At 58.5% G+C, this 23,241-nt stretch overlaps 2 protein-coding genes across 3 annotated transcripts; one reads left to right on the top strand and one right to left on the bottom strand.

Moving 5' to 3' along the window:
• Positions 1–4: 4 nt before the first annotated feature.
• BTC (betacellulin) lies at positions 5–4,455 on the bottom strand. Of its 2 annotated transcripts, none has more exons than XR_012042679.1 (6): positions 4,361–4,455; positions 1,475–1,570; positions 1,065–1,182; positions 782–924; positions 352–459; positions 5–255 (listed from the first exon to the last, which is right to left on the bottom strand). XR_012042679.1 is itself a non-coding variant. In XM_072862585.1 (6 exons), exons 1-5 carry the CDS (start codon positions 4,434–4,436, stop codon positions 354–356), a joined length of 543 nt encoding a protein of 180 aa, XP_072718686.1. In that variant the 5' UTR covers positions 4,437–4,455; the 3' UTR covers positions 5–255; positions 352–353. The 2 variants fall into 2 exon arrangements, 1 of the variants encoding a protein (XP_072718686.1); XM_072862585.1 differs by having other exon boundaries at positions 778–924.
• Positions 4,456–7,819: 3,364 nt separating this feature from the next.
• Positions 7,820–21,264, top strand: PARM1 (prostate androgen-regulated mucin-like protein 1). The gene is made up of 4 exons (XM_072861992.1): positions 7,820–7,907; positions 18,829–19,527; positions 20,293–20,371; positions 20,978–21,264. Exons 1-4 carry the CDS (start codon positions 7,859–7,861, stop codon positions 21,060–21,062), a joined length of 912 nt encoding a protein of 303 aa, XP_072718093.1. The 5' UTR covers positions 7,820–7,858; the 3' UTR covers positions 21,063–21,264.
• The last annotated feature ends 1,977 nt before the right edge of the window (positions 21,265–23,241 follow it).

The following is a 23,241-nucleotide window of genomic DNA, read 5'->3' as shown; positions in this document are numbered from 1 at the left end:
CAGATGTCACTGGTGCGGGATGGGCTGGGGGGGGGAGCGTGTGCGTGGAATTTGGGGAGCTCAGTGGCACGGCTGGGCCTGACCCCCAGCCCCCCGGTGGTGGTGGGGTGATGGCGAGAGGGGCCCGTAAGGACCGTGGCCACACGTGGACACCTTTCCGTCACCCCTTTATTCAAGCCGCTGTAAGTTTTAGCCCTCGCCCATCGAGCCAGCCGGTGCCGCCGTCCGGGACCCGCCTGCAGGTACCTGGAGCTCCTGCGGAGAGACGGGAGGTCTTCGGCCTCAGCGGATGTCCCCGACGCGGGGTCCCCCGTCACCCCGGGCTCGGCTGCACCCCCAGGCCCCACGCACCTTCACGCGATGCCCGTCTCCAGCACATCTTCGCTTTTGGAAGGCAAATTCTTGTTTAACGTCTCCATTTCTTCTGCCTTTCTCTTCCTACGCTGCTTCCGACAGTGGCTTGATGGGGGCGAGGGGGCAAATAATTAAAACAAAAGAAAATTTAAAAAAAGGCAAAAAGCAGAACGAGGCATCGCAGCGCTGCTGCTCCTCTTCCCTCTGCTTTCACCTCGCAGAAGCCCTGGATGGGATCGCAGGTGGTGTCCAGCCCCGAAGCGATGCCCCGTGCACCTCCCAGCACCCTCAGCGGCCGGGTCCCACCTGAATTCCCCCAGCCCAAATTCAATCTGCCCCACGTCGGTGGAGGTGGGCAGGATTCGCTCCCAATCCGGGGCTGCCCCTTCCCTTCCCGCCCTTCGCCCCATCCCCTCCACGTACTGACTGCAGAGGCAGGTGCAGACAACGAGGATGATGAGGGTGACGATGGCGGCGATCAAGGAGATGATGACGATCTGGCTCTGGTCACCTCGCAGGTAGAAGATGTCCACCCTCTCGCAGCGAGCCCCCGTGTAGCCTTGCTCGCACCTGCCCCGTGGCACAGGGGAGGCAGAGGGGGTCCAAAAAACCGCCGCGGTGCCCGTGGCCCCCTCCTCCCGGTCACCCGGGGAGGCCGGGCACGGCATCCCCCCCGCCATGCCACCGTGTCCCCACCGGCGGTGGCTTACACGCAAGCCGGTGCCTTCTCGGCCACGAGGAAGCGGCATCTCCCTTTGACGCAGTAGTGCTTGTACTCCTCCGGGCACCTGGAGAAGTGACCGTGCTGCCTCAGCTGCGTCACGTTCCCTGGGGGTGACAGGGACAAAGAACCGCCCCCCCCGGGGGTTACAGTTCTGCCCAGAGCCAGGAGCATCCTGGAGCTGGTCCATCCCTGGGGCACGTCCGAGCGCAGCCAGAGCTGCCGGCACGTGTGTCCTTGGCCGTGGCGTGCCGGCCCTGGCCGCTTCCCGGCTCGGTGGATGTCATGCGGCTACGCCAGACAAAACACCCTGCCTGTCCTCCATCCCGGCCCTCTCCCCCGCGCTGCCCAGCACCGTCAGCTCCCCCGAGCATCCTCGCTCCGGTGCCGCCACCTTACCCGTGCAGCTCTCGGCCACGCCGCAGGCGAGCCCCTCCGAGCCGTGACCGGCGGTGACGTTGGCGTCGGCGCCCACGCAACTGAAAAACGCCAAGCCTGAAACGCGGTGGAGGTGGCTCAGATGGGGAGCCCGGCCAGAGCCCCGGCCACCACCACCGCCCACCACAGCCGCTCTCCTGGCCTTTGCCGCAGGGAGGGGACGGGCAAAGGGCTCCGCAGCTGTGCCCTGGCAGCATCAGCTTTTCCCCAGGGCAAAGAGAAGGGAAAGCCGGTTCCCGCCTGCCTCCTCCACCCACCAACGCCTCAGCACGGGGGTCCCGGAGCCAGCGAGGCGGGTTTCGGTGGGCACAGCCCTGCCTGCAGGCAGCCAGCCGCCCCTTTGCCCGGGGAGGATGCAGGGAGGCATCCCCAGGAGGTCCGGCTCGCTGCACTGCGTTTTTGAAGAGCCTGGGTTTCAGGGCTGCTGAAGGCCTCACCGGCCGTCGGAGCGAGGGGGTGGCAGCCCTGCGATTCCGCACCCACCAAAGTCCAGTTGCTCCCCGTGTGCAAGTGCTAAATCCCCATTGCAACATCACTCGCTGCTGCACCAGGGCCTGGGGATGCCCGGCACGAACCGAGCCGGGAAAGGGGCGACCATGCTCGTCGTGGCCACAGGACGAAGCTGAGGGCCAGCTCAGCCCCGGCACGTCGCAGCGGCAGTAACCGGATCGCTGGCATACCAGCACTGACTCAGCACGGCCCTGCTCCCAGCCTGGCCCTCCCCAGGGATTCACCCCGCTGCGGCGGCACCCAGGGGAGCGGGGGACAGGTCCTGCCTGATGAGGCAGGGTGCTGGGTGGCTCCCACGGGGGTGGCAGCCGAGGCAGGGGGTGTTCCCATCCTGAGTGGGTGCACTTTGCAGCTCGGCCACGTCGAGGCCACCCGGAGAGGGGAGTTCGGGTAGCCGAGCCCAGGCAGCCTCGCTCCCCAGTACCCGTTTTCCCATCCGGCCCTTCGGCACCCTGGCAGCAGCAAGGGTGGGGGCCTGCGCGGCCAAGCTCTGGCGTCCCCCCCCGTCCCACGGCAGAGGCGTTCCCAGCACACGCGTCCCTCCTGGCTATATATAGCCACCACCGTGCTAACAACATGCTTTGGGTAACAGAGCTGCAACGAGGCCGGGGCTGAGCCTCCGCCAGGGCTTCCCCACCAGTGAGCATCCCCTCCCCGGCCGAAAGAGCCTGACGGGGGGGACCCCGATCCCTCCGCCCGCTCCGGCCCAGGCAGCGGGGTGGGAGCTGCCCGGCGGGAGCCAGGGGATGAGCCACGGGGCCCGGAACCAGCTGCGGGAGGCGTGGGCACGCAGCGATGCAGGGCGGGAGGCTGACTTCACCCTGGATGACCGAGTTCGCAGCTCGGCATGGAAAGATCCCCACCAAGACGAGATCCCCACCCTGATTGCAACCAGATGCAGAGCTTTGGCATCCTCCGGGCTGGCAACCCCTTGGCGAGGACCACCCCGGTGGCACCACCAGCTCGGGGCGGGGGGGTGGCCCCCCGACACCCAGATCTCAGCACCCAGGAGCTGCGGGTGCAAAGCAGCCTCATCTCTTTGATGCACGGAGAGCCTGGCTCTGCTATCTAGGGCTGCATCCTTTCCCAAGCAGCCGGAGATAACCCAGGAAAGCATCCCAAGCACCGCATTATTTTGCCATAACACCCCGCCACGTTCCCCCGGGAAAGCCCGAATCGCAGGAGAGCAACCACCCGGGGCATTGCCTGGCCTGATGGGCACCCCAGCCCCAAAACAGGTTGGCCACCCTTGATTTCCTCCCGCCAGCACAGGTTTGGCAGGTTTTGCCAAGCGCTGTCACCAGCCCTGCCAAAGGGCGAAACCCAATGTGCTCCCGGCGGAGGAGAAGGCTGCCCCGAAAACCCAGGGCTGGCACTCTCTGCTGGGGGGGGGGTATCGCCAAGCCCAGCTGATGTTCAGCCCTACCTGTGGTTATCTCCTGCCAGCCCTGAGCAGGCAGCTGCCTGCTTTGCCTGCTTCCCACGCGCTTAGGAACTAACACGGGGACACTCGCGCACTTGCTGAATAGGTAGGGGCTCCCCCCCGGCCCCGTATCCCCCATCCCCGGCGCTGCCAAGGATGGTGAAACACAGGTACGAGGGCATCCGTGAGCAGCGTCCCATCAACAGGGGGTAAAAGCATCCCAGCCCCACTCCAGGGTCCAGCCAGGACACGCCGGCCCCACGCCAGCCCCAAGGGATTCAGGGGTTCGGAGCCAAGCCGGCACGGGCATGGGGGGGGGCACTGGGATGGTGGGGAGCACCAGGATGGGAACTGGGGACGCATGGGGGAGCACTGGGACGGGTGCGGGGATGCGTGGGGGAGCACAGGGAGAGCACTGGGTACACACCGGGCTGGGCATGGGGGAAGGACTGGGATGGGGTTGTCCGGAGGACACGGGGAGTCACTGGGGTGGGACTGGGAAACACCAGGGTGGGCACGGCGAGCACTGGGATGGGACAGGGGCAGCATCGGGATGGGGTGGGACGGGGGGATACAGGGGATCAGCGGGATGGGACCGGGGGAGCAGCGGGATGGGATGGGGCGGCCCCGGGACGGCCCCGGGAGGCAGGTGGAGGATCACCCGCGCGGGACCGGGAAGCAGCGGGATGGGACGGGGGCGGCACAGGGACCAGCCCGGTCCGGGACAGCGACAGGACGGGGCCGGGCCGGGGGGTGGCACCGGGCAGGGGCGGGGGGGGGGCAGCGGGCCGGGACAGGGGGGAGCGCCCGGCCGGCCCCGGGGTGCATCCAGCCGGGCAGGGGCAGCCCGGGACCGCGGCGGGGCAGGGGGATCCCCGTGCCGAGCCGCGCCGCCGCGGGTGCCCCGTGCTTACCGGAGGCGAGGGCCAGGCAGAGCAGCAGGGTACCGGGGCCGCCGCCCGGGGCCGGGGCCGCCGCCGCCGCCTCCATGCGCGCCGCCACCGCCTGCCCGGTGCCCGGCGGCTGCGGCGGGGCGGGCCGCGGCGGGACGAGGGCGGCCGCTGCCAGCACCGCCGCCCTCCTCCTCCTCCTCCTCCTCCAGCTGCCCGGCTCCTACCCCGCCGGAGGCATCCCTCGGCGGTCCGGGGGTGCCCCCCTGACCCGGCCCGGCCCCCCCCCCCACGCGTGTCCCACCCACGCCTGGCCCCGCCTGCCCCGGAGCAGCGAGCACAGGAGGCGTCGAGCAGATGCCTGGCCCCAGCATCCCTGGGGATTCGGGGAGCGAGAGGGGACCCCCCCATCCCACCCCACCCCAGTTTCCGAGCGGGGCTCCAGGCGTTCCCCTCCCCAAAGGGACGTGGGGCGTCCGGCCGGAGCCCAGCCTCACCTCCTCAAAGCTATTTATCCCTGGCCGGCGTGTTATGAAAAAGGAGATTTATTCATAGCGAGCTGCTAATAAAACACCCTCCCAAAGCCCTTGGCAGGGAATGACGGCAGCTACAAATTATTTTGCGAGGGGCTGTGCCTTGGCACAAGCCTTCTGCACGCTGGCCTTAGGGGGTTTGTATGCCTTGGGGTGGCTGGGAGGATGTTTCTGGTCCCCCGAGCGATGTCCCGAGGAGGAGGAGAGCCCCACAGGGGTGAAGGTGTCCCCCAGGATGTCCCCTCCTGGCATCTGGGGATGCGCAGTAGGGATGCGGTGCCATGAGCTGATGCTGTCCTGGCCCCAAGGAAGGCAAAAGAGCTTCGCCCGGCAAAAAGGAGCGCAGGCAGGGAGGGGTGGCGGGGCTGCTGCCTGCTTGGTGTCATTACAGGCATGAAATAAGGAGGGGGGGGGGGCGGGAAATGAAAGACTGGAAAGAACGGGTGACCTCAAACCGCAAGCTGGCAGCTATTAATGCAAGCGCTGGCAACCACCCAGCCATGCCATTTGGCCACCGGCCAGGGGGTGAGCGAGCTCTCGTGGCCCTGGCCAGCCAAAAAACCCAGCCGCAAGCTCTGGCACGCTGCTACTGCTGGCCCCTCGGCTCACAGCCACCCCAGCTCCTGGCTGGCAGCGGGGGGAGAGCCCAGCCCTGGCCCCCGAAAGCAGGGAGGGTGTGCTAAACCACCGGAGAAACGTTGCAAAGCTCTGGTGGGGACAGCGGGGACTTGGGCAAGACCGGGGAAACCGGCAGCTGGCACCTGGATGTGGCACGGGGCCACCCAAGAGGAGCCAGCTTCATCCCGGTGGGGCGGGCAAAGTCAGAGGAGCAGGCAGCAAAAACCCTTGTGCCCACCAAAAGAAAACGGTCTACCTTCAGCATCCTTCATATCTGGATAAAACTGGGGAAAAAAGCATTTTAAAGAGATTTTAAAAGAGCTGGAGCCCCAAGGCAGATGTCATCAGAGGCAATGGTTTCTGTTCTCCAGTAGGAACAGGGAAAGGCTGGCAGAACGTATCTCCAAAAAGGGACCTCTCACTGGCCATATGTCCTCTGCTCTCACAGTCGCCGTGACTATCACACCTTCCCTGGGGGAGGCCCAGGGACCTGTGTGGCCAGGCAGATGTCACCCCCAGATGTGGCCAGGCAGAGCTGGCCATGCCACGGTGACCAGGTGTGGCCCTGCCAATGAGACCAGGCAGAGGTGGCCGTGCCGATGAGACCAGGGGTGGCCAGGCAGATGAGACCAGGCAGAGGTGGCCATGCTGATGAGACAAGGCAGAGGTGGCCAGGCAGAGATGACCATGCCTATGAGACCAGGCAGAGGTGGCCAGGCAGAGGTCACCACGTCAATAAGACCAGGCAGATGAGGCTAAGCAGAGATGACCATGCTGATGAGACCAGACAGGGGTGATCAGGCAGATGTGACCATGCAAAGGTCACCAGGCAGGTGTGGCCCTACTGAGGTGGCCACACAGAGGTGACCATGCCAATGAGACCAGGCAGAGGTGGCCGGGCAGAGGTGGCCACGCTGATGAGACCAGGCAGGTGGCAGCTGGAGCCCGAGGACGGTGCCTGGCAGGGGCATTCAAGGCCTCCCACGGCCCAGCCCTTGGCACCCAGCTCAGGCACAGGGTTTGCACCCAACGCCACGGTGGGGAGCGGGGACTGTGCCCAGCCCTGCCCTCTCCTCGGAAACCTCCTCCTGCCCATGGAAACACGCAGCACCTTCTGCAAAAGAAAGTCAAAAAAAGGATGGGAGGCCAGCGGCAGGGAAATTATCACGCGGTTCCCACGGCATCAAGTTCCTGCAGTGATAACAGTGTTATTTTTCTTCCTCCCAAGCGGAGGAAAGGTTTCAAGAAGAGCTGAGATGCCGGTGCCGCCCGATGTACAGCAAGGCAGCCGGTGTCCCGGCTCCTCTGGAAACGCCAGCTGACTTGGATTTTGTGTCCTGCTGTTTTAGGCCTGGAGCCAGGATCCGTCCCGAGAAAACACCACACAATGCAATAGAATAGATGGCTGCGTGACCCCAGTTAAAGATAGCTCGGCCACGGCCCGGGTTCAATGACATCGTTTTCCGTAGCGAGCACGCGAAAGCCCGGAGAAGATGAGTTCAGCCTAAAAACATTTCACCCGCAGCAAAGCGCTTTCCAGAAGGAAAGAAGTAAAAAAATGGCACTCGTACCTCCCGCTGTGCCGCAGGTGTCTCCCGGCTGGGTCCTTTGGGTGCTAGGAGCTGCATTTTTGGGAGCTGTTCGCGCCGTGCAAAGGCAGGGCCCTGGCTGCCTGGCTCTGGCCAGGCTCCCCTTGCTGCACTTACTGGGGTGTCCCCCCCATGGGTCCCGGACCCCTCGGATGTGGCAGGCGATGCTCAGTAGTGAGGGCAGGCAGGGGCAACCCCATCCAGCCGCGGCAGGAGAGGGCCGCTGCCCCACGTACCCCGAGGGATAGAGGGGTGTCCCGGCGAGGTGCTCGCAGCGTTTATTGCTTTAACATTCAGGCAGGAGCCAGGGTGGCCCCGAGGAAGGAGAGGGGCGAGGGGCAGCGTCGCAGGGCACCCCGAGCACCCGCCCGATGCCACCGGCTGGGACGAGAGCACCCCACGCCCGGTGCGCGACGCCTGATGACGACGTGCCGCCCACGCTCGGGCCCGGGTCCTGGCACGGTGCTCAGCACCCAGTACCAGTGCTGGGTGCCCAGTGCCTCATCCCAGGGCAGGGTGCCTGCTGCCACCACCCCATCCCAGTGCCCGCGCCCAGTATGGACCCACCCGGTGCCCGGGACCCTACTGGTACCCACTGCTAGGTCCCCGATACCCGGTACCCAGGGCCCCGTCGCGGTGCCCGGTACCGGCAGGTGCCGCTGTGCGCCCGGCGCTGGAGGGGGGGGGCGGCGGCGGCGGGGGCCGGCCCGGGGCGGCGGCGGGCGGGCAGCGGGGCCGGGCGGTCCGTCCCTCCCGCCGCGGCTGCCAGGGCCGCCGGCACCATGGGCTGCTGCTGCCGCCTCCTCCTCGCCCTCCTCCTCCTCCCGGCAGGTAAGCCCTCGCCGCCACACCGGGCTGGGGGGGGGGGGGTACCGGAGTATGGGGGGGGTGGTGGTACCGGGGATCCCCGCTACCGGGCTGGGAGGGATGCGATGGGGACGGGGGACGGCAGCCCCCCTCGCCGGGGACAGCCCCTCTCGCTGCCGGCAGGACGCCCGGGGAAGGGCTCCGCAGAGCAGACCTGCCCCCCCCCAGCCGCCCCGACACCCGTGGGGCCGGGGGAGAGGCGTTTTGCCCCTCTTTTTGTTGGCCCCTGCCCCGCAGAGGGGTCCCCAGCTGGCCTGAAGCTGGGGTGCAAAGACAACTTTAGGGGCCCACCGGCATCTCCTCACGGGCAGCCCCCCTGCCCGGGCCGGAGCTCACCCCCCGGCCTCACACCCCCTTTGCCAGCCCCTTTGAAGGAGCTTTTATTGCTCACCCCGGCCTTGAGCGGAGGCTCCTGCACCCCCAGCACCTGCCCCTTTCCCCGACCAGCTAAAAGGCACCTCCTGCCATCCTCCCCCCTCAACAATATCAGCCTCCCCATTTCATAGAAACCCCCCATTTGACATCTTTCCCCCGCTAAGACAGTCAGAGGAGACAGTTCAGTCCCTGGCCGGTGCGACAGCGAGCATTTTCGAATGACAGCACGCACAGGTTATCCCTCCATCCAGGCTGGGTTTTTAATAAACAAGATGAAGAGCTGCTTGCTGAGAAATGTGAAAAACACTTGCATAACCGAGCGACGGGGACGCGCGCAAGGAGAAACACACCGGGCAAAGCTGTTATTATTAAATTGCTGTCGGCACGCAGCAGAGCAGCGCGAGGGGACGAGGCTGGGCGAGGTTTTGAGCTCCCTGCTAAAGCCTGCAGCCAGCAGCCATGTCCCCAAAACAGCAGCTGGAGAGGCCACGGCTGCAGGAGCAGCGGACCATCGTCCTGGACCACATCAGCTTGTGGGAGATCTTCCCCTGATACGTGACCCCGCTAGCGCAAGAGGAGGGAGAGCTGGCTACATCCTTCTCCTTGTAAAGGAGGAGTTTGCCAAGAAGCTCTTGTTTCTGTACTTTCCACACGAGCACATTTGGGAGGGATGGGGATGAACCTACATTTTGCTCCACAGGGATGCGTCTCACCTCCTTCGTGGGCTTCTGCCTGGCCCCGATTTGGCCACCACCTCGGCAAGCCACTCGAAAGCGGCCAGCCTCTGCTGGGAGTCAGCCCTCGGCCGCTTTGGGGTTGGGAGGCGGGTTTTTCCCAGCGCCCGGGCCAAACCCAAAGCTGTTCCCACGACCATCCCTCTCTAAAGCACCAACGCCAGCGAGGCTTGGCAGAAGAGCCAGGAAACATTTCCCTGGAGTACGGTCCCATGGCTCTCAGGCTGCTCCCAAAGACCCCCAAAACCCCAGATCTTTTGGATGCTTTCTACAACTTCCCCCCCCCCCCCCCCTAGAAATAAGACTTAATATTTATTTATCACCCTTGAGAAGACAAAAAGCATGATTTAAATATGCTTCGAGCTCATTCTTCAGGACTTAGTGATAGAGAAGACATCGCTGCGCAGGAGTAAAATAGGCTGGGCTTTGCCTGGCCACATAATGAAATAATAGCATCTCTCACAAGGAAGTTTTTATCCTATTATTACTTCTTACTCTGGATGTAAATGCCACCTGCTTTGCTTTCCTGACATGATGCCTGCCCCCATACAAACTCGGTTGCTGCAGCCCCGAGCCCCCTTTCCCCTTTAGCAATTCACACTGCTCCCCAGCTGGCAGCTGAGACATTTTATAGCACCTGCAAGAGGCAGCTTTCAGCTTTAAAGGCTTTGGGTGCTTCTGCAAGGAGCCTCTGGGGAGGAAAAGCTGTTTTTTTGGGGCTCTTGCATCCTGGCACCACAGGCTGCTGTGGGCTGCCATGGAGGAGACGAAGCTTTGAGCTCTCCTGGCCCTGCTCCCCCATTTATGAGCTGAAGGACAGGGGAGATGGGTAGTTAATTATCCCCTCTCCCAGCCCAAATGAGCAAGCAACAGCTTTTGGCCTCTAATACCAGAGTACACTCAAAAATTCCTCTGCTGAACCCAATTGCTTCCCCTCCCGGGGAAGGCTGGGACAGGGCTGATGCATGTTGGAAGCTGCACCCAGAAGCAGTAATTAGCGACTAGATAGGAAAATTATTTAGCTGGTGTGTTGTCGCTTGGGCAGAGCTGCTGTTTGCAGCACGCCTGGCCGGCTCCAGAGCCATATCCAAAATCTCCCCCTGGGAAAATGTATTGTGAGGGGCCCCAGCCCAGCTGCACGGGCACGCAGGTCCACCTGCCAGCCTCCCAGCCCAAAGAGCTGACAAATGGTTTCTCCTCCCGTGGTGTAACATCCCAGGGAAATAAGTACAGCACAACCCATATTTGCGTGTTTCAAAAATATAACATGCAATATCCAAAGTATTGTTTCTTTAAATCAAGGAAAAAATCATTTTAGAAAGAGCTGGTGCTGTAAACTACTGCTTTTAATGAGGGCAAAGCTCCCACACTGCCCAGCAATCAGCTAAAGCCACCATGCAAGGTAGCAGCCTGCCAACAGACCCCAAGGAGGACACAGAGCCCTGCCAGCCAGGGGTTCTCCAGGAACACAGAGGCTTTCCACCCCAGGTCCTCATCAGACACCTCTGGCCACACAGGTCGATTGGTAGCCACAGGTTGCTTTGTCACTCTGAGAAGGAGAAAAACCTCTCAAGACTCCTCTTCACCTTCTTTTCTGCTATAATTTCATTGCAACTTCAGGATCAAGTGCTTCATGAGTTGGATAATTAAGCAACACTTAGAATGGGGGGGAAACATCAGGTTTTGTTTGCATGGAGGATGGTGTGGCCCCCCCCCGCAGCTGCTGCCAAGGGTGGGTTTGTTGTGCAACCAACAGCCCTTGCTGCTGGGTTTGGACGTTAGGGCAGATGGTTGCCTGAAAAGGACATGGACACCCACCCCAGGCAAGGAAGGAGCTGGTCATAGGGACCATGCAGGCAACCATCTTGATTTTCAAAGTTGGCGTTATCATTTTTAGCTGGGAAGAGCAGAGGCTGCAGGATGGTGAAGCTGTCTGCCTGGTTCCTGAAGAGCAATCTGCCTGCAACAGCTTTTCTCAGGGTCTGAAGAGTGTGCAAGAGCAAGCCAGGCCCCCATCTTAGCTCCTTCCTCCCATGCAATAGCCTGGAGAAGAGCAGCTCCTGCTCCCAAGCCAGGCCATAACCCACCAGCCAGTGAAGACCTCACTTGGAGACTCTCCTTGCCAGCTTGCCCCAACTTTATATGTCTGGCCACATGGATTTTGCTCTTGCCTTTTGCAAAGGGCAGGCTATGCACCTACAAGAAATGCTGGTACATGCAGGGAGGTGGATACTGATGGGTTTGCTCAGCAGCAACCCCTGGGGAGCTGGATGCTCAAGGAGGGCTGCCAAGGGGCATCCTCTGGGTGCCCTGGCCAGCTCTGTGTTTAGGACAGCCTCTCCACCAGGGATGGGGCCTCTGTATGGTGAGGGACACATGGAGACAGCACATTGATTTCCATCACGTAGCTGTTTCTCTTAACTACAGAAAGCTTCAGGCTTCAAAGCAACTACACCTAAACCACTTAACAGCCATGCAGCAGAAGAAAACTAATCACACAGGAAGCCAGCTCTGCTCGCCAGTAAATCAGAGCAACTGCAGATTTATCTTATCTGATGGCCTTGGCTGCTTTATGCAGTTATTGGGTAGCTTTGCCTTTTACCTGTTGATGATTCTGGCCCCTGGTTTTCTCACTTGGTTTCTTCCTCCTCACACAATCAGTTTTACACCATCACCAACACAACCTGGCTTTGAGAAGAAAGGCGATACAGCAGGAGCCGAGCAGGCAGCGAGGAAGCAGCACATCACCCAGGGGTGCTCCCACCGCTGCCAGCATTATAGGTCACCAGCACACACACACAGTGCCAGAGCTTTGCTACAGACCTGGAGAGCCACCATGTTGGCCCTGGTTTGCTCATTGAAGCTCAACAGCAGCCAGAGATGTCCCCAGGGGTTCACATTTCCCAGTACCAGCCCAGCTGGGTGCTCCCTCTGAGATGGCATAGAAAGCTTGTTGGGTCTGAGACAGAGCTTAGACCTTGCAGAACTGCTCCCAGACCACGCCATCATCCTTATTTCTTGGGTGTAATGAGGCTCTGCAACAGTGCCCTGGAAAAGCAGAGACACAAGTTCCAAGGCCAAGACAACCACCACAGCCTCCTTCTTCCTTCTGTCATATCATTACAGAGCTTAGTCAGAGCCTCGTTTGCTGCAGATGGGGCCTTCCAACCAGAAAGGAGAGAAATGAACCATCCAAACCCCAAATTACATGGTGACAGAAAAGGTGAGGCAGCCTAGTACTGAACAGCTTGAAAAACAAGTTGAATGCAAAGCCAAAGCCAGTTTTGTTTTATTTTAACTACCACAAGGTGACCCTTTGCCATCTGTAGCTAGCTCCTACTGGTTTTATAGCTAAGAAGCAATAAACTTGAAGCAATAAACTTATACTAAGAAGCAACAGCAGAATAAAAGTTACACCTGAGCAAGGGGGAAGGGAACTGCAGAAGAATAGCACAAGATATGGGAATCCTCAGCCATAAAAGCCACAGCCAAGCTAACACAATCATGAACAGGAAGTCCTCATCCTATATTTAAACATAAATTATTTTACTGCCCTGTATCACTTAACCAGGTAATAAACCAACACATGCTGCAGGACCAGAGGAACAAGGGCTGCCCCATCATCACTACGTGGTGAGAACCAGCGTAATGCAGGACCTGCAGAAGGGCAAAGAAAATTGTGCACTGCTAAACACATCATGCAGAGCAAGCCCTGGCAGCTTACCTTGGCTTTTGGGGTCTGGTTGCTCTTCTGAAAAAGTTGCAAGAACAACTTGGTGTCAAGCACATCCTTTCCCTTGCTAGTTCTATCATTTACAATGAGTTACCTATAATGGGTTACCCATAACATTGTCTCTATACTCTTAGCAATGCTACACAGAAAGGACACAGCTCCAGCCACCAGCTTTTATGTTGGAGCCCCAAACTGTGCTAATAGCCCCTAATCACCCCAATGAACCTCACCTGGGACCCCCCACCCACGCACCCTCTGCCCATTGGGCCGGGACCTCCATTTAAGCTCGGGCTTGGGTCCCAGCTTCTCCTCTCAACTGTGTGGTAGCTAAGTCCATCTACAGTCTTTGGTTGTTCTTACATGTGTTGTGTGTAGGTTGTGTCTAATGTGTTTTTTAATTTTTTTGTGATGTTGGTTTTAATTATTTCCTGTGTTGACCCTAAATTTAATGTATTCCCTTGTCTTGAGCAAGGGATGGGGCTGTATTGGTATCTTTCTTTGCTTGCCCTAGATAGGTCTTGTGGGTGTGTAGTGAGATTACTATGGGTTTTTGCTTTAAAAAATAGTATGGTGCTGAAGTATACTCTTAGTCATATGCTTTTATTAGTGCCTGCCCCACAAGCAGCTGCTGAGCTGGTATGGAAAGTGGGACCCAAGGCTGCTGCACGAGCATGGTATGCTGTGGGTGCCCAACAGACCTCCTTGTTGCAGTGACTGCTTCTTCCCTCACTATATTTATTGTTCAGGAAGGGTGGTTAGATTCCTTGTGTACATAGAGTCAAGACAAGCTGCTGGGAGGGAGGAAAAATATTAATGTTATAGAAGCTGTTGTTATTCTTGGGGCCTTGGCTGCTAGAGGAGCATCACCTACTGCAGCTGGGGTATGGTTGCCCGAGTTAATTTGGGCGGAGAGCGGGCGTGTGGTGAGTGGGTTAGGTCATGGGGACTTTCTGGTGGTTACATCAGATGTGAGGAGTCATGAAGAGAAGCTTGTTAAGAGCTTCATCTCTGCCTTATCAGTGGATGCTTGTTTGCTGTGGCATGGCTGCTCCATCTGATGTCATTCACTTGGGCTGGAGATGTTCTTTTGTTTTTGTTTTTTTTAATGCTGCATTTCAGCTGAGAACAATTTAAAAGCTTGCTGCAATTGCTTCTGGAGTGCGGGAGAAATCTCTTGCTGGAGAGGCTGCCAGCCCAGGCCGGGCAGCTGTTTTCCAAGCAGAGCACAGGAAATGTTCAGCTTCTGCAAGGGTGAGATCTCCACTTTTGTGTGGCTTGCAAAAACCAGGAGAACAGCATGCAAATAGAGAGAATCCTTTAGGTGGATGGCTCATTCCTTGGGTTGGCAGGCGATTAGGATTAATATTCCCTAAGAGCAAGATATTTGAATTATAGGGTTTTGGGTTTTTCTTTTCTTGGCTGTTTCTGATACTCCTAGAGAAGACAATCTAGAAAAAGGACCTTTCACAGCTCACGTGGGGCTGGGAAGTGTGACACTGCTGTCTTCCTAGGCAGTTATCTTGTCCTGGCAGTCCCCTGCCTGCCTCAGCTCTGAGCTGGATTCCGGCAGGGTGGTCAACTGCCTTAAGTGAATTAGATGGGCCAGTTCCTCAGGGCTGAACTATGCTCGGCATCCTTGGATAGCTTAACACCCTTCAGTCCCTCTGACAAACCCTGTTGGAGGTTTTTTTAGCCTGTGAAGTCATGTGGTCCTAAAAAGTTTCCTAGTGTTGTTTTGTCCCTTATTTCAGTGCATTGCTCTGGTTCCTGCTCACAGCTGCAGCTCCTACAGACCAGGTGTTGGAGAAGCAAGGAAACCTCCACCTTGGCTTTTCTTTTCCTTTTCAGATGTGTTCTTAGAGGACTGGGCTTGCAGACAAGCTGGGTGCTCTTCTGGCCACCCAGCTCCCTGGGGACAGGCAGCACCCACATGCAAGGCAGGCTGTCCATCAGCTGGGTGCGGTGGCACGAGGACATGTGGAGCTATCGGCCAAGGGGGTCCTCAGCCAGGTCCTTGTAGTCCCCTCATGCTAACCCAGTTCAGAAGGAACCTGCATTGCCTCTGGGATCCTGGCTGGGCTTTTCTTCTGGTGCAAAGGGGCGCAGCCTGCGTGGGAGGGCGTGATGTGCTGTGGGTGAGAGCTAGACCCCAGGGCAGTCGCTGGGTCCCTGGAACCCCATGGAGGTGATGGCTCGGGGGAACAAGAAGACGGCAGAGGGTTTGCTGGCAGAGATTAATACAGCACTATTGATCTGGAAACCAAAGCTTGGCTGGCAATGACCATCCAGGAGCAGAGGGAGATGGGGAAAACCGGGGCTGAGCTGAGCGGCGTGCTGCCTTCGGCTGTGTTTGCTCTCTTGGGAGATGTCCCTGTGACTTGTGACCTGCTTGGCCAGGAGTGCTCAGCCAGCAGCCAAGGATTGTTCCTGCATCCAGTTTTGGCTCACCCTCTGAATTTAAACCCCTTAGATACTATCAGAGATTTCCTGACTCATCCTGGCTAGCGGTATTGCCAGCTTTTTGAGGTCCCTATTGGTTTGCCCCCAAAGTTCAAGCAGACCATGAGAGCTCTGCTGACCCAAAGCAGAAGCAAACAGCATAGGACACCAGGGTGGCTTTGCGGAGAGGTGGTCAGCTGCCTGTGTCCAAGAGAGACTGGAAATATCTAAATTTAGAGAGAGGTAATAAACTTTCAAGGTGCTACCAGCTCTGGGAGGGTCCGTCTGGGCTCGATGTAGCCGCAGCATGTCGTGCTGTGGGCGGCAGAGGCTGTCTGCTACCTGTTGGAGAAGTCACACATCTGAAATGCCAAGGTGTGATGGAGAAAGGATTAACTCATACAGATAGATGTTGAACCCTGATCTGAAAAACACCGCGGGTGAAGGGATGCTAGGGCTGGGTTTGTGGGCACTTCTGGCACCCTCTGCTACCACGTGGCAGCCGATTTCTGCCCTGGCTCAGCCATCTCCAGTGCAGACCTCTTAAAACAGTTGAGTGCTCTGCTCAGGGCATGTGTGAGCTGCAGGCTGCTCTGGCGATGCCGTGTTGGGTCAGCCGGGCACCTTCGGGCAGCGTTGCAGAGGTTGAGGGCTTTCCTGTTGCAGTAGCGCTCGCAGTGCTGCTGCCTTGCATCACTGCTGCTGGGGCAGGCTGACTTGGTTGGGGTAGCTTGCGTGCGGGGTGAAATAACCCCGTTATCGGAGGTCAGAAGCGCGGGCGCAGGGAGGCTGGTGGAGCTGGGGCAAGGCACGCTGGGCCAGAGGACTTGAGTTCTTCGCTCGTGCCTTTATAGCACCTTGTATTGCTGATATGCCTTTCCACCCATGCAGCTCCAAAGCAGACCCTCTGCTCTCTGCAGAGACCGTGCCTCCTCTTGCGTAAGGACCGGGATGGCTGCACGGTGTTAAATCCTTGAGAAAGACCCTGTTGCTCAATGCTCCTCATGAAGTCAGCCAGGGATTTCATGTCCTACCCTCGGCCATGAAAACCAGTGGGCTGTGCTCTCCTGGGGTAGCGGCTGATGGCGCCTTCAGCTCTTGCGACGTGGGAGGCCGTGGACCTGCTAGAAATGGCACTTGTACCTTCTTTCCCTCAAAAAAGGAGATGCAGTGCCAGTACCCTCCCTTCTTTGTCCTCTGCCACCTGCCCCCCAAGTGGGTGTGTTGGGAAGACCATCTGGGGATGCTTCAGCCCAGTCAAGAAAAGCCAAGGGGTGGTGGGGGTACCAGTGTAAAAGCAAAAAGGACACAAATCAACCACTTGAACCTCAAGATCAACGTGTTGAAGAGGCAGGCTCTTGCAGCGTGTTTCTTTCAGTGGCCAGAGATGTACCCACTGGTGTTGGTCCCTAACAGATGTTGCTGCAGGTGCTTTGCAGGTCCCACCACGCCGGCATGGGACCTGCTGGTGCTGTAGGGGACCTGGCACTTGCTGCCTGTAGCACATCAGCGTGGAGAGCTGTGTAAAGGGATGGAGCGGCACAGGGAATATTTGGTTTTACGGTGTTGCAGTGCCTGAACTGAGCAAGGAAGAATGCTCATCACACTTGGCTTCTGTTGGCAGCAGAAGCTTTGCAGGAGCCTGGTAAGCTCTGGAAAGCTGGGAAGGAGGAGGTGGGATGTCTGGGTGCTTCCCTGCTGCTGTGGTTGGGCTGGGTGTGGAAACCACAGGTGCTGAGCTAGGTGGCTTATTTGGTAACCAGACTCCAGCTTGGCATCCATCTCCTCTCCCTTATACTGAGGTCTATCAGCCCTGCACCTCAGCAGACCGAGCGCCGGAGGAGGGTGAAAGCTCAGAAGCATCTCCAAGTGCCCGTCCCTGAGAGAAGAGCACCCATGGCCTCAGTCCCACCTCCTAGATCCCCCTGCTTGGGAAATGGGGTCCATCACAGGGATATCTACAGTGCCAGGAAAAAAAATTCTGGGTCAAGCGTGCCAGGGACTTGTGCTCCTAAATGCCTTGGGCTCTAGTGGAAGCTGTCCCCTAGAGCTGGCTGGAGATCCCTGGCCAAGCATATGTTTGCAGTTTCACCAAGGCATTTTCTCTCTAGAAAGGTGTGCTATGTACCCAGCGCTCGCTGCAGTGAGCTGGAGGTCCCTTCTGCTGTCCTCCTCCACCGAAGGTGTGCAGGTTGAGTGAAGCTGTATTAGATACCTGCGGCCTTCTCTGTGCACCGACGGCTGAAAACACCCAAACCCATGGTTTAGTGAGTCCCTGCTCACCGACGCTGCATCCCACCATTTCTACGCACGGGCACGAAGTGTTTCCATCTCTCCTTTAGCACAAGGTGCTGTCTGTGCACCAGGAGCCTGGTGGCTCTCCTGGGTGCTCGGCAATGAGGGGCTTTGCTGGTGGAACTCCGTATCGCACAGCCCCCGCTCCCAAATTTGGGTCCTTCCCGCAGCGCCGTTTCTCGGTGCAGCTTTATGTGCGATCAGAGTTGCGTGGTGGGCCAGCAACGGCTCCGGTAGACCTAAACCACTTCTCTGCTGCAGGCTGGGTCCTGTCTTGCTACCTTGGGTCATCACCTGCACGGGTGGCATTTCAGTGTCATTTGGGGGGACAGCAAATTTGGCTGTGGTGGTTGACAACATCTCCTTGGGGGGTGGCTTGGTGATGGGGAGGAGAGCCTTGTGTGCCCACTAGCGATGCCCAGCCACGTATGATCTGCAAGCTCCTGCTCGCAAAGAGCTACCGTGGTAGTCGTCTGTGCTCTCACTGCTGTTATCAGTTAGATAAGCACCAAGCTGCTGTCTCTGGAGCTGAGGTGGGAGTTTGGCTTCAGGGTTCCCACAAAATCAACGTTTTGCTGAGTTGTTTTTTCTGTCTTCCACACTCATATAATAATTAGTTCATTGCAGCTTGTTTGCACCGGAGCAAGTTCTTGCTCTTCCCGGTGCTGGGCTAGGGACGGTCGGGGGGTGTAAATAAATGAATGCATGGGAATAAAAATCCCTCCCGATGTCACGTAGCGTTGGCACGCTCTTCCCTTGGCCCAGCCACGCCGAGGGAGCTAGCTGCTAGCGCTGGCCCGGGGCTGAGTTTAGCCCTGGAGAGCAGAAAGGGGGAGGGGAAAAAAAAAAGCAAGCCCCAGCAGTCTGCTGGTGGGGATAGAGGAAAAAATGACTCATCTTCGTGCTAAGAAATGGAGACAGATGAATGCACAAGGAAATGGGGGAGAGGAGAAAGAGGCGTCTTGTGTTATCATTGCCAGCTGCACGGTGGTTGCTGCTGAGGAGGAGCTCGCTCCCCTGCTGCTTTGCTGGCTGCTGGGAGGAGATGCTGGGAAGATGGAGGGGACGTTTGGGGATGGGGGGGATCCCAACCTCGGGGGAAAAACGGTGCTGACCTATGCTGGGGCAAGCGGTCTAGTTTAAACCTCACCTCTAGCTACGCAGGGATATTTCCCATCTCTTTGTTTTAGATGGCGCTCAGCGCTTCCGCAACAATAAACTTCATTCCCAAACGCTTTAGCGTTCACCCAAACCCCAGGCTGCCCCAAGGATTTCCCCGTTTATTAATACTTCTTTGTCTCACTCCTAGGACTGGGCGATGACTCCAGAGCGTCGTCCCTCACCCCCACCAGCCCTCCCCTCCCCTCAGAGGGGGTCCCAGCGGGGCCGGGCTCCAGGGGTGCAGTTGTCCCCACGCCAGCTCCTGGCCAGCCCTTGCTGCCTATGTCCACGGGACCTGCTGGAGACAGGGCGTCCTCCAGGCCGGTGGAGGGGGGCGGCCACAACGCCACCCCCGCGGTGGCCCTGTCCCATGCTCCTGCCTCTGTCACCGTGAGCTCCGTCGCCACAACAGAAAGCCCATCTGTAGCCTCCAACCGCAGCTCAGTGCCACCAACCTTGGAGACAACCCCAAGTCTTCGGACAGCAAATACTGCCAGCTTGGCAAGAAGCACGATGGATTTGGGGGCAGCTCCCAGCCACATGGGTATACCTGCATCCTCCTCCTCCTCCTCCTCCTCCCTCCCCACTAGCAACCTGTACTCATCCCCCGGGACGGTCTTGTCCCCAACGCCTGTCCTCATGAGCCCCAGCACCACCCAGCCACCGGCGCTGACCAAGGACATCCCTTCCCTGGGGACGGTGGCCGTGGCATCAAGCCTGGCCGTGGAGCCAACATCCCCCCCAGTGACTGTGACGAGCCCCACGGCAACCGAGGCCACGGCCACCGGCAAAACCACCCTCTCCACTGGAGTCACCATGGAACAGGTCCCGCGTGGCCTGAGCGCAGGTGAGCACCGCTCCTCTCCGTACGCGTATATAGGCATAACGTCAACCTCGGGGTGCTTAGATAAGAGGGGCAGACCCCCCCCGAATTGGAAGGGAAGAGGTGGTCAACTTTCTGAAAGCACCATTCGGCAAAAGCTGAGCTTTCCTGGAGGAGCCTACATCATCTGCTCCACCGGTAGAGACAAGGAGTCGTAGATCTCAAACCTCGGTTGCCTGGAGATGTGAATAAAATCCTTAGTTGCAAATTTGACTTGAAACACTTAAGGGTGAGAGGAAACAAGTGCCTGGACGGTGGGTGCAGCCTGAGTTAGGAAGATGTAGGTTTATCTTCTCCCTCCTGGAGACCTCACTAAGCTGACACTAGCTTTCACCGGTCCTCTTCTGCAAGCTCGGATAGCTTAAAAGTGCTTCGTAAGGCCGGAAAAGGGAGGGATCTGGAGCAATTTTTAGCCTTGTCTCGGCACTAAATGCTGCCTGGTGCTGGGAGGAGCATCAAGGAGCAAGTCCATAGCCCTCAAGCAAAGCCCAGCTGTGTTTTATCCCAAATCCACCTGCCCTGCCTTTATGGGAAGGGGGTCATTGCAAAAATACAGGGGTGCCCAGCATCCTCCACAGGAGCTTTGGGAAGCCGTGAGGGAATGTCCCTCCCCACCGGAGACGGCTGGCACGGGTCTATCGGGAGCAGCCGGGCTGTGGGGTGGGTGCGATGGGGCTGGGACTTGGGGGGCCTGAGCGCTGCCCTTTCTGATGGACCCTCCCTCCGCAGGGAGCATCGTGGCCATAACCGTGACGGTCATCGTGGTGGTGGTGCTGGTTTTCGGGGCGGCGGCGTACCTCAAGATCAGGTAAGGCTGTTTTCGGGGTGCCTGTCTGGCGGGGTGCTCGAGCCGTGGGACCCCCCCGAGGCTGCAGCCCCTCTCGCCATCGCAAGGGTGATGCTCGGGGTCAAAGCCCCCGGGAAACGCTGTCCCCAAGCCCGGCGGGGTGATGTGCAGCCCGTAGTCCCAGCACGGCTGCATTTTTCTACCGCGTCTATATTGAAAAGCAGAGTTTTTCTTCCTCGTTTTACAACAGCCTCGCTCAAATGCCGGAGACGCTGTTCAGCATAGTCATAACCAGTAATTATCCCCAGGGCATGCTGCTGCCACGGGTCTTGCCATGACTTAGACAATGAACAGCAGCACGGCCCAGCGCTGAGCATCTGTAATGAGGCTCTGCCAACAACCGAGACGAGCAAAGGTCTTGTTTTAATTCCCTGGCATGTCCCAGTCTGGTTTCAACGGGGGCAAAATCCTGCCTGGGCTTATTTTCTGTCCTGGTGCTTCCTGCTAACATATCCCAAAGCTTGACCTAGTGAAGACTTGCATGCATTTTTTTTCGCCCCATGGTAAAATAACTAATAAACCACCAAAGCAACTGGTAACGCCGGGCGGTTTGCTTTCCCCTGGCAGGCACTCCTCCTACGGCAGGCTTTTGGATGACCACGACTACGGCTCCTGGGGCAACTACAACAACCCTCTCTATGACGACTCCTAGCAGGGCCGAGGAAAAGAAAAAAAAAAAAAAAATCCTTAATTTATAAGCGCTTCTGCAGCAGAGCATCCGCTGTCGAGGAGATGCCCGGGTGCTGAGCCATCGCTGCGGGCAGGATTACGGCGGGTCCGGCAGATGACAGGCAACAGGAGGGCGGGCGTGCAGCGCCCACAATAAACCTGAATTTTGGCCTTTGCGTAGGAAACTCTGGGTCCCGGGGCACGTCGGCCACTCGGTTTGTAGGCAAGGGAACCGAAATTCCCCAGGGGGAAGGGATAGGGGGAGGATGGAGGTTCAGCCAGTGCCGTGGCATCCTTTGAAATGCTGCTGCCCCATGGCTCGGGGAGGGACACGGGGGCTGCTGAGCCGCAGCCAGCAGCGTGCAGGGGTCTCCTGTGCTTTCGCGTGCCACTTCCTCTGAAATCACCTCCCGGCATCGCCCTGCTTGAAATCCTTCGCCTCGCCTCGCCAGGGACCACGGGCAGATATGGGTCTGCTCCATCACTGCTCCCTTTCTTTTCCTGCAGGTGCTTCTGTGCAGAAGCTTGTGATTTCATTTTTTTTTCCATTTAATTGTGGTTCTTTCCCCCCCCCCAACACAGCCCGGGAGCCCGTGGGAGGGTGCATTGACCACCCACGCTCCTGGGCCGAGAAGTGCCCCGTTTCACACATGTGGGTGCTTGCTCTGCCGTTTTATTTTTAATCTTTGAAAAACTTGGCCGCTGAAATACAGCGAAGTGGTTTTTTTAATCCCCAAGTTATGCATTCAGCTACTAGTGCGCAAGCCGGGGGGTGGCTGATGGCACGGCTGGTTTGGGGAGGGGATGCTCACCCCAGCCCACGTCCCCTCGCTCGGCCGCTTCTGCCTCCGGCTAAATCCCCCGGCAGTGAAAAGCAAAGCCCTCAGCCCACACGGCCTTGATAAATAAATCGGCACTAAATGATGCTGAAAGGGTCTGGGGAATCCCAGCAAGCCCCCCGAGCTGGTCACCATCACCCTGGAGGTTGCAGAGCGGCCGCTTCCTGCAGACCCTCGGCAAGACGGTGGCACGACCGAGTTTCTGGGGGGGTTTTGGGGAAGGCAGCAGCACCCCTGTGCAGGTAGAGATGTGCCAGTTTGCAGCATTTTATGACCCTACTCTTAATTACCGACTGTTTTCTTGCACGGGGAGGGCATGAGGTTCATCAGGGTATTCTCCGAGATACCTCTGAAGCCCTGAAGCTGCAGGGCATTTGCCCGTGTAGGGAGGGCAACCAAGGAGCAACGGCCATTCCCTGCGGGATGGGAACAGATGAGGCAGGAGAGGCTCGAGCTGCCATCTCACCCGAAACACAGGTGCTGGTTTGCTTCGGGGTAATCGACGTCAGCGGGGCAGGCTGGGAAACAGGCTCTGCCATTCGGCCCGGCTGCTAAACGAAGCGTCCTGGGGAACATCAAAGCTCGGGGCATTTGCATGATTGCTTCCCGCAACAGATGCATCATCTCTTGATTTTCATCAAACGAGAGTAATAAATGCGGCTGGCACCGTAACAGCCACCTGAAAAGGTCAGGAGAAATGAGGACGTCTCCTCCAGCTCCGCTTCCCAAAAGAAAATGCAATCATTATGCCTTTTCCTTTTCCTTCCAAGCCTTTTTCAGCCTCTTTAGTGGCCCGTCCTTTCACCTCCCTTTTTGTATTGGCGTTGGTTGGGTGGCTGAAGCCCGGCTCAACAGCGAGACTTCGGTGCGGGATTTGCTGGCACTAAGCCTACCCGCTACGCTGCGGATACCGAGCTGTTCCTCGCCCTCTTTTAGTTCAAACGGGGTGGAAACGGAGAATAAACCTGGGCAGCTGTTGGGGCTGGGAGCGTGTACGGGGTGGGATTTTTGGTAGGGGTGCTCTGTACCCTGCTCGCCCCCTTGCCTGGCCAGCATCCTGCCAGCCGCTGGCTGCTCCCACCAGGCTCCGGCGAGACGGGATGGGTTTAGGGAGGCAGGGGACGCGGGGAACGCGATGCTGAGGCAGGAAGCACCGTTAGCAGCTCTGAGGATGCTTGGGATGAGCAAAACGCCCTGTTGGCTTTTTGGCAGCCAAGCAGCAGCGAATTAGGCCACCTCAGCTAAGATAAACCATGAACTAAGTAAAAAAAACCAAACCCCACCTTTCTGCTCTTGGAATAAATGGGACGGCGTGGTGCTGCA

Source organism: Ciconia boyciana, chromosome 5, assembly GCF_034638445.1.
Source record: "Ciconia boyciana chromosome 5, ASM3463844v1, whole genome shotgun sequence".
Classification (NCBI taxonomy): Eukaryota; Metazoa; Chordata; class Aves; order Ciconiiformes; family Ciconiidae; genus Ciconia; species Ciconia boyciana.
Note: the sequence above shows the minus strand (reverse complement) of the source record. Positions and strands in the feature narration are given on the sequence as shown.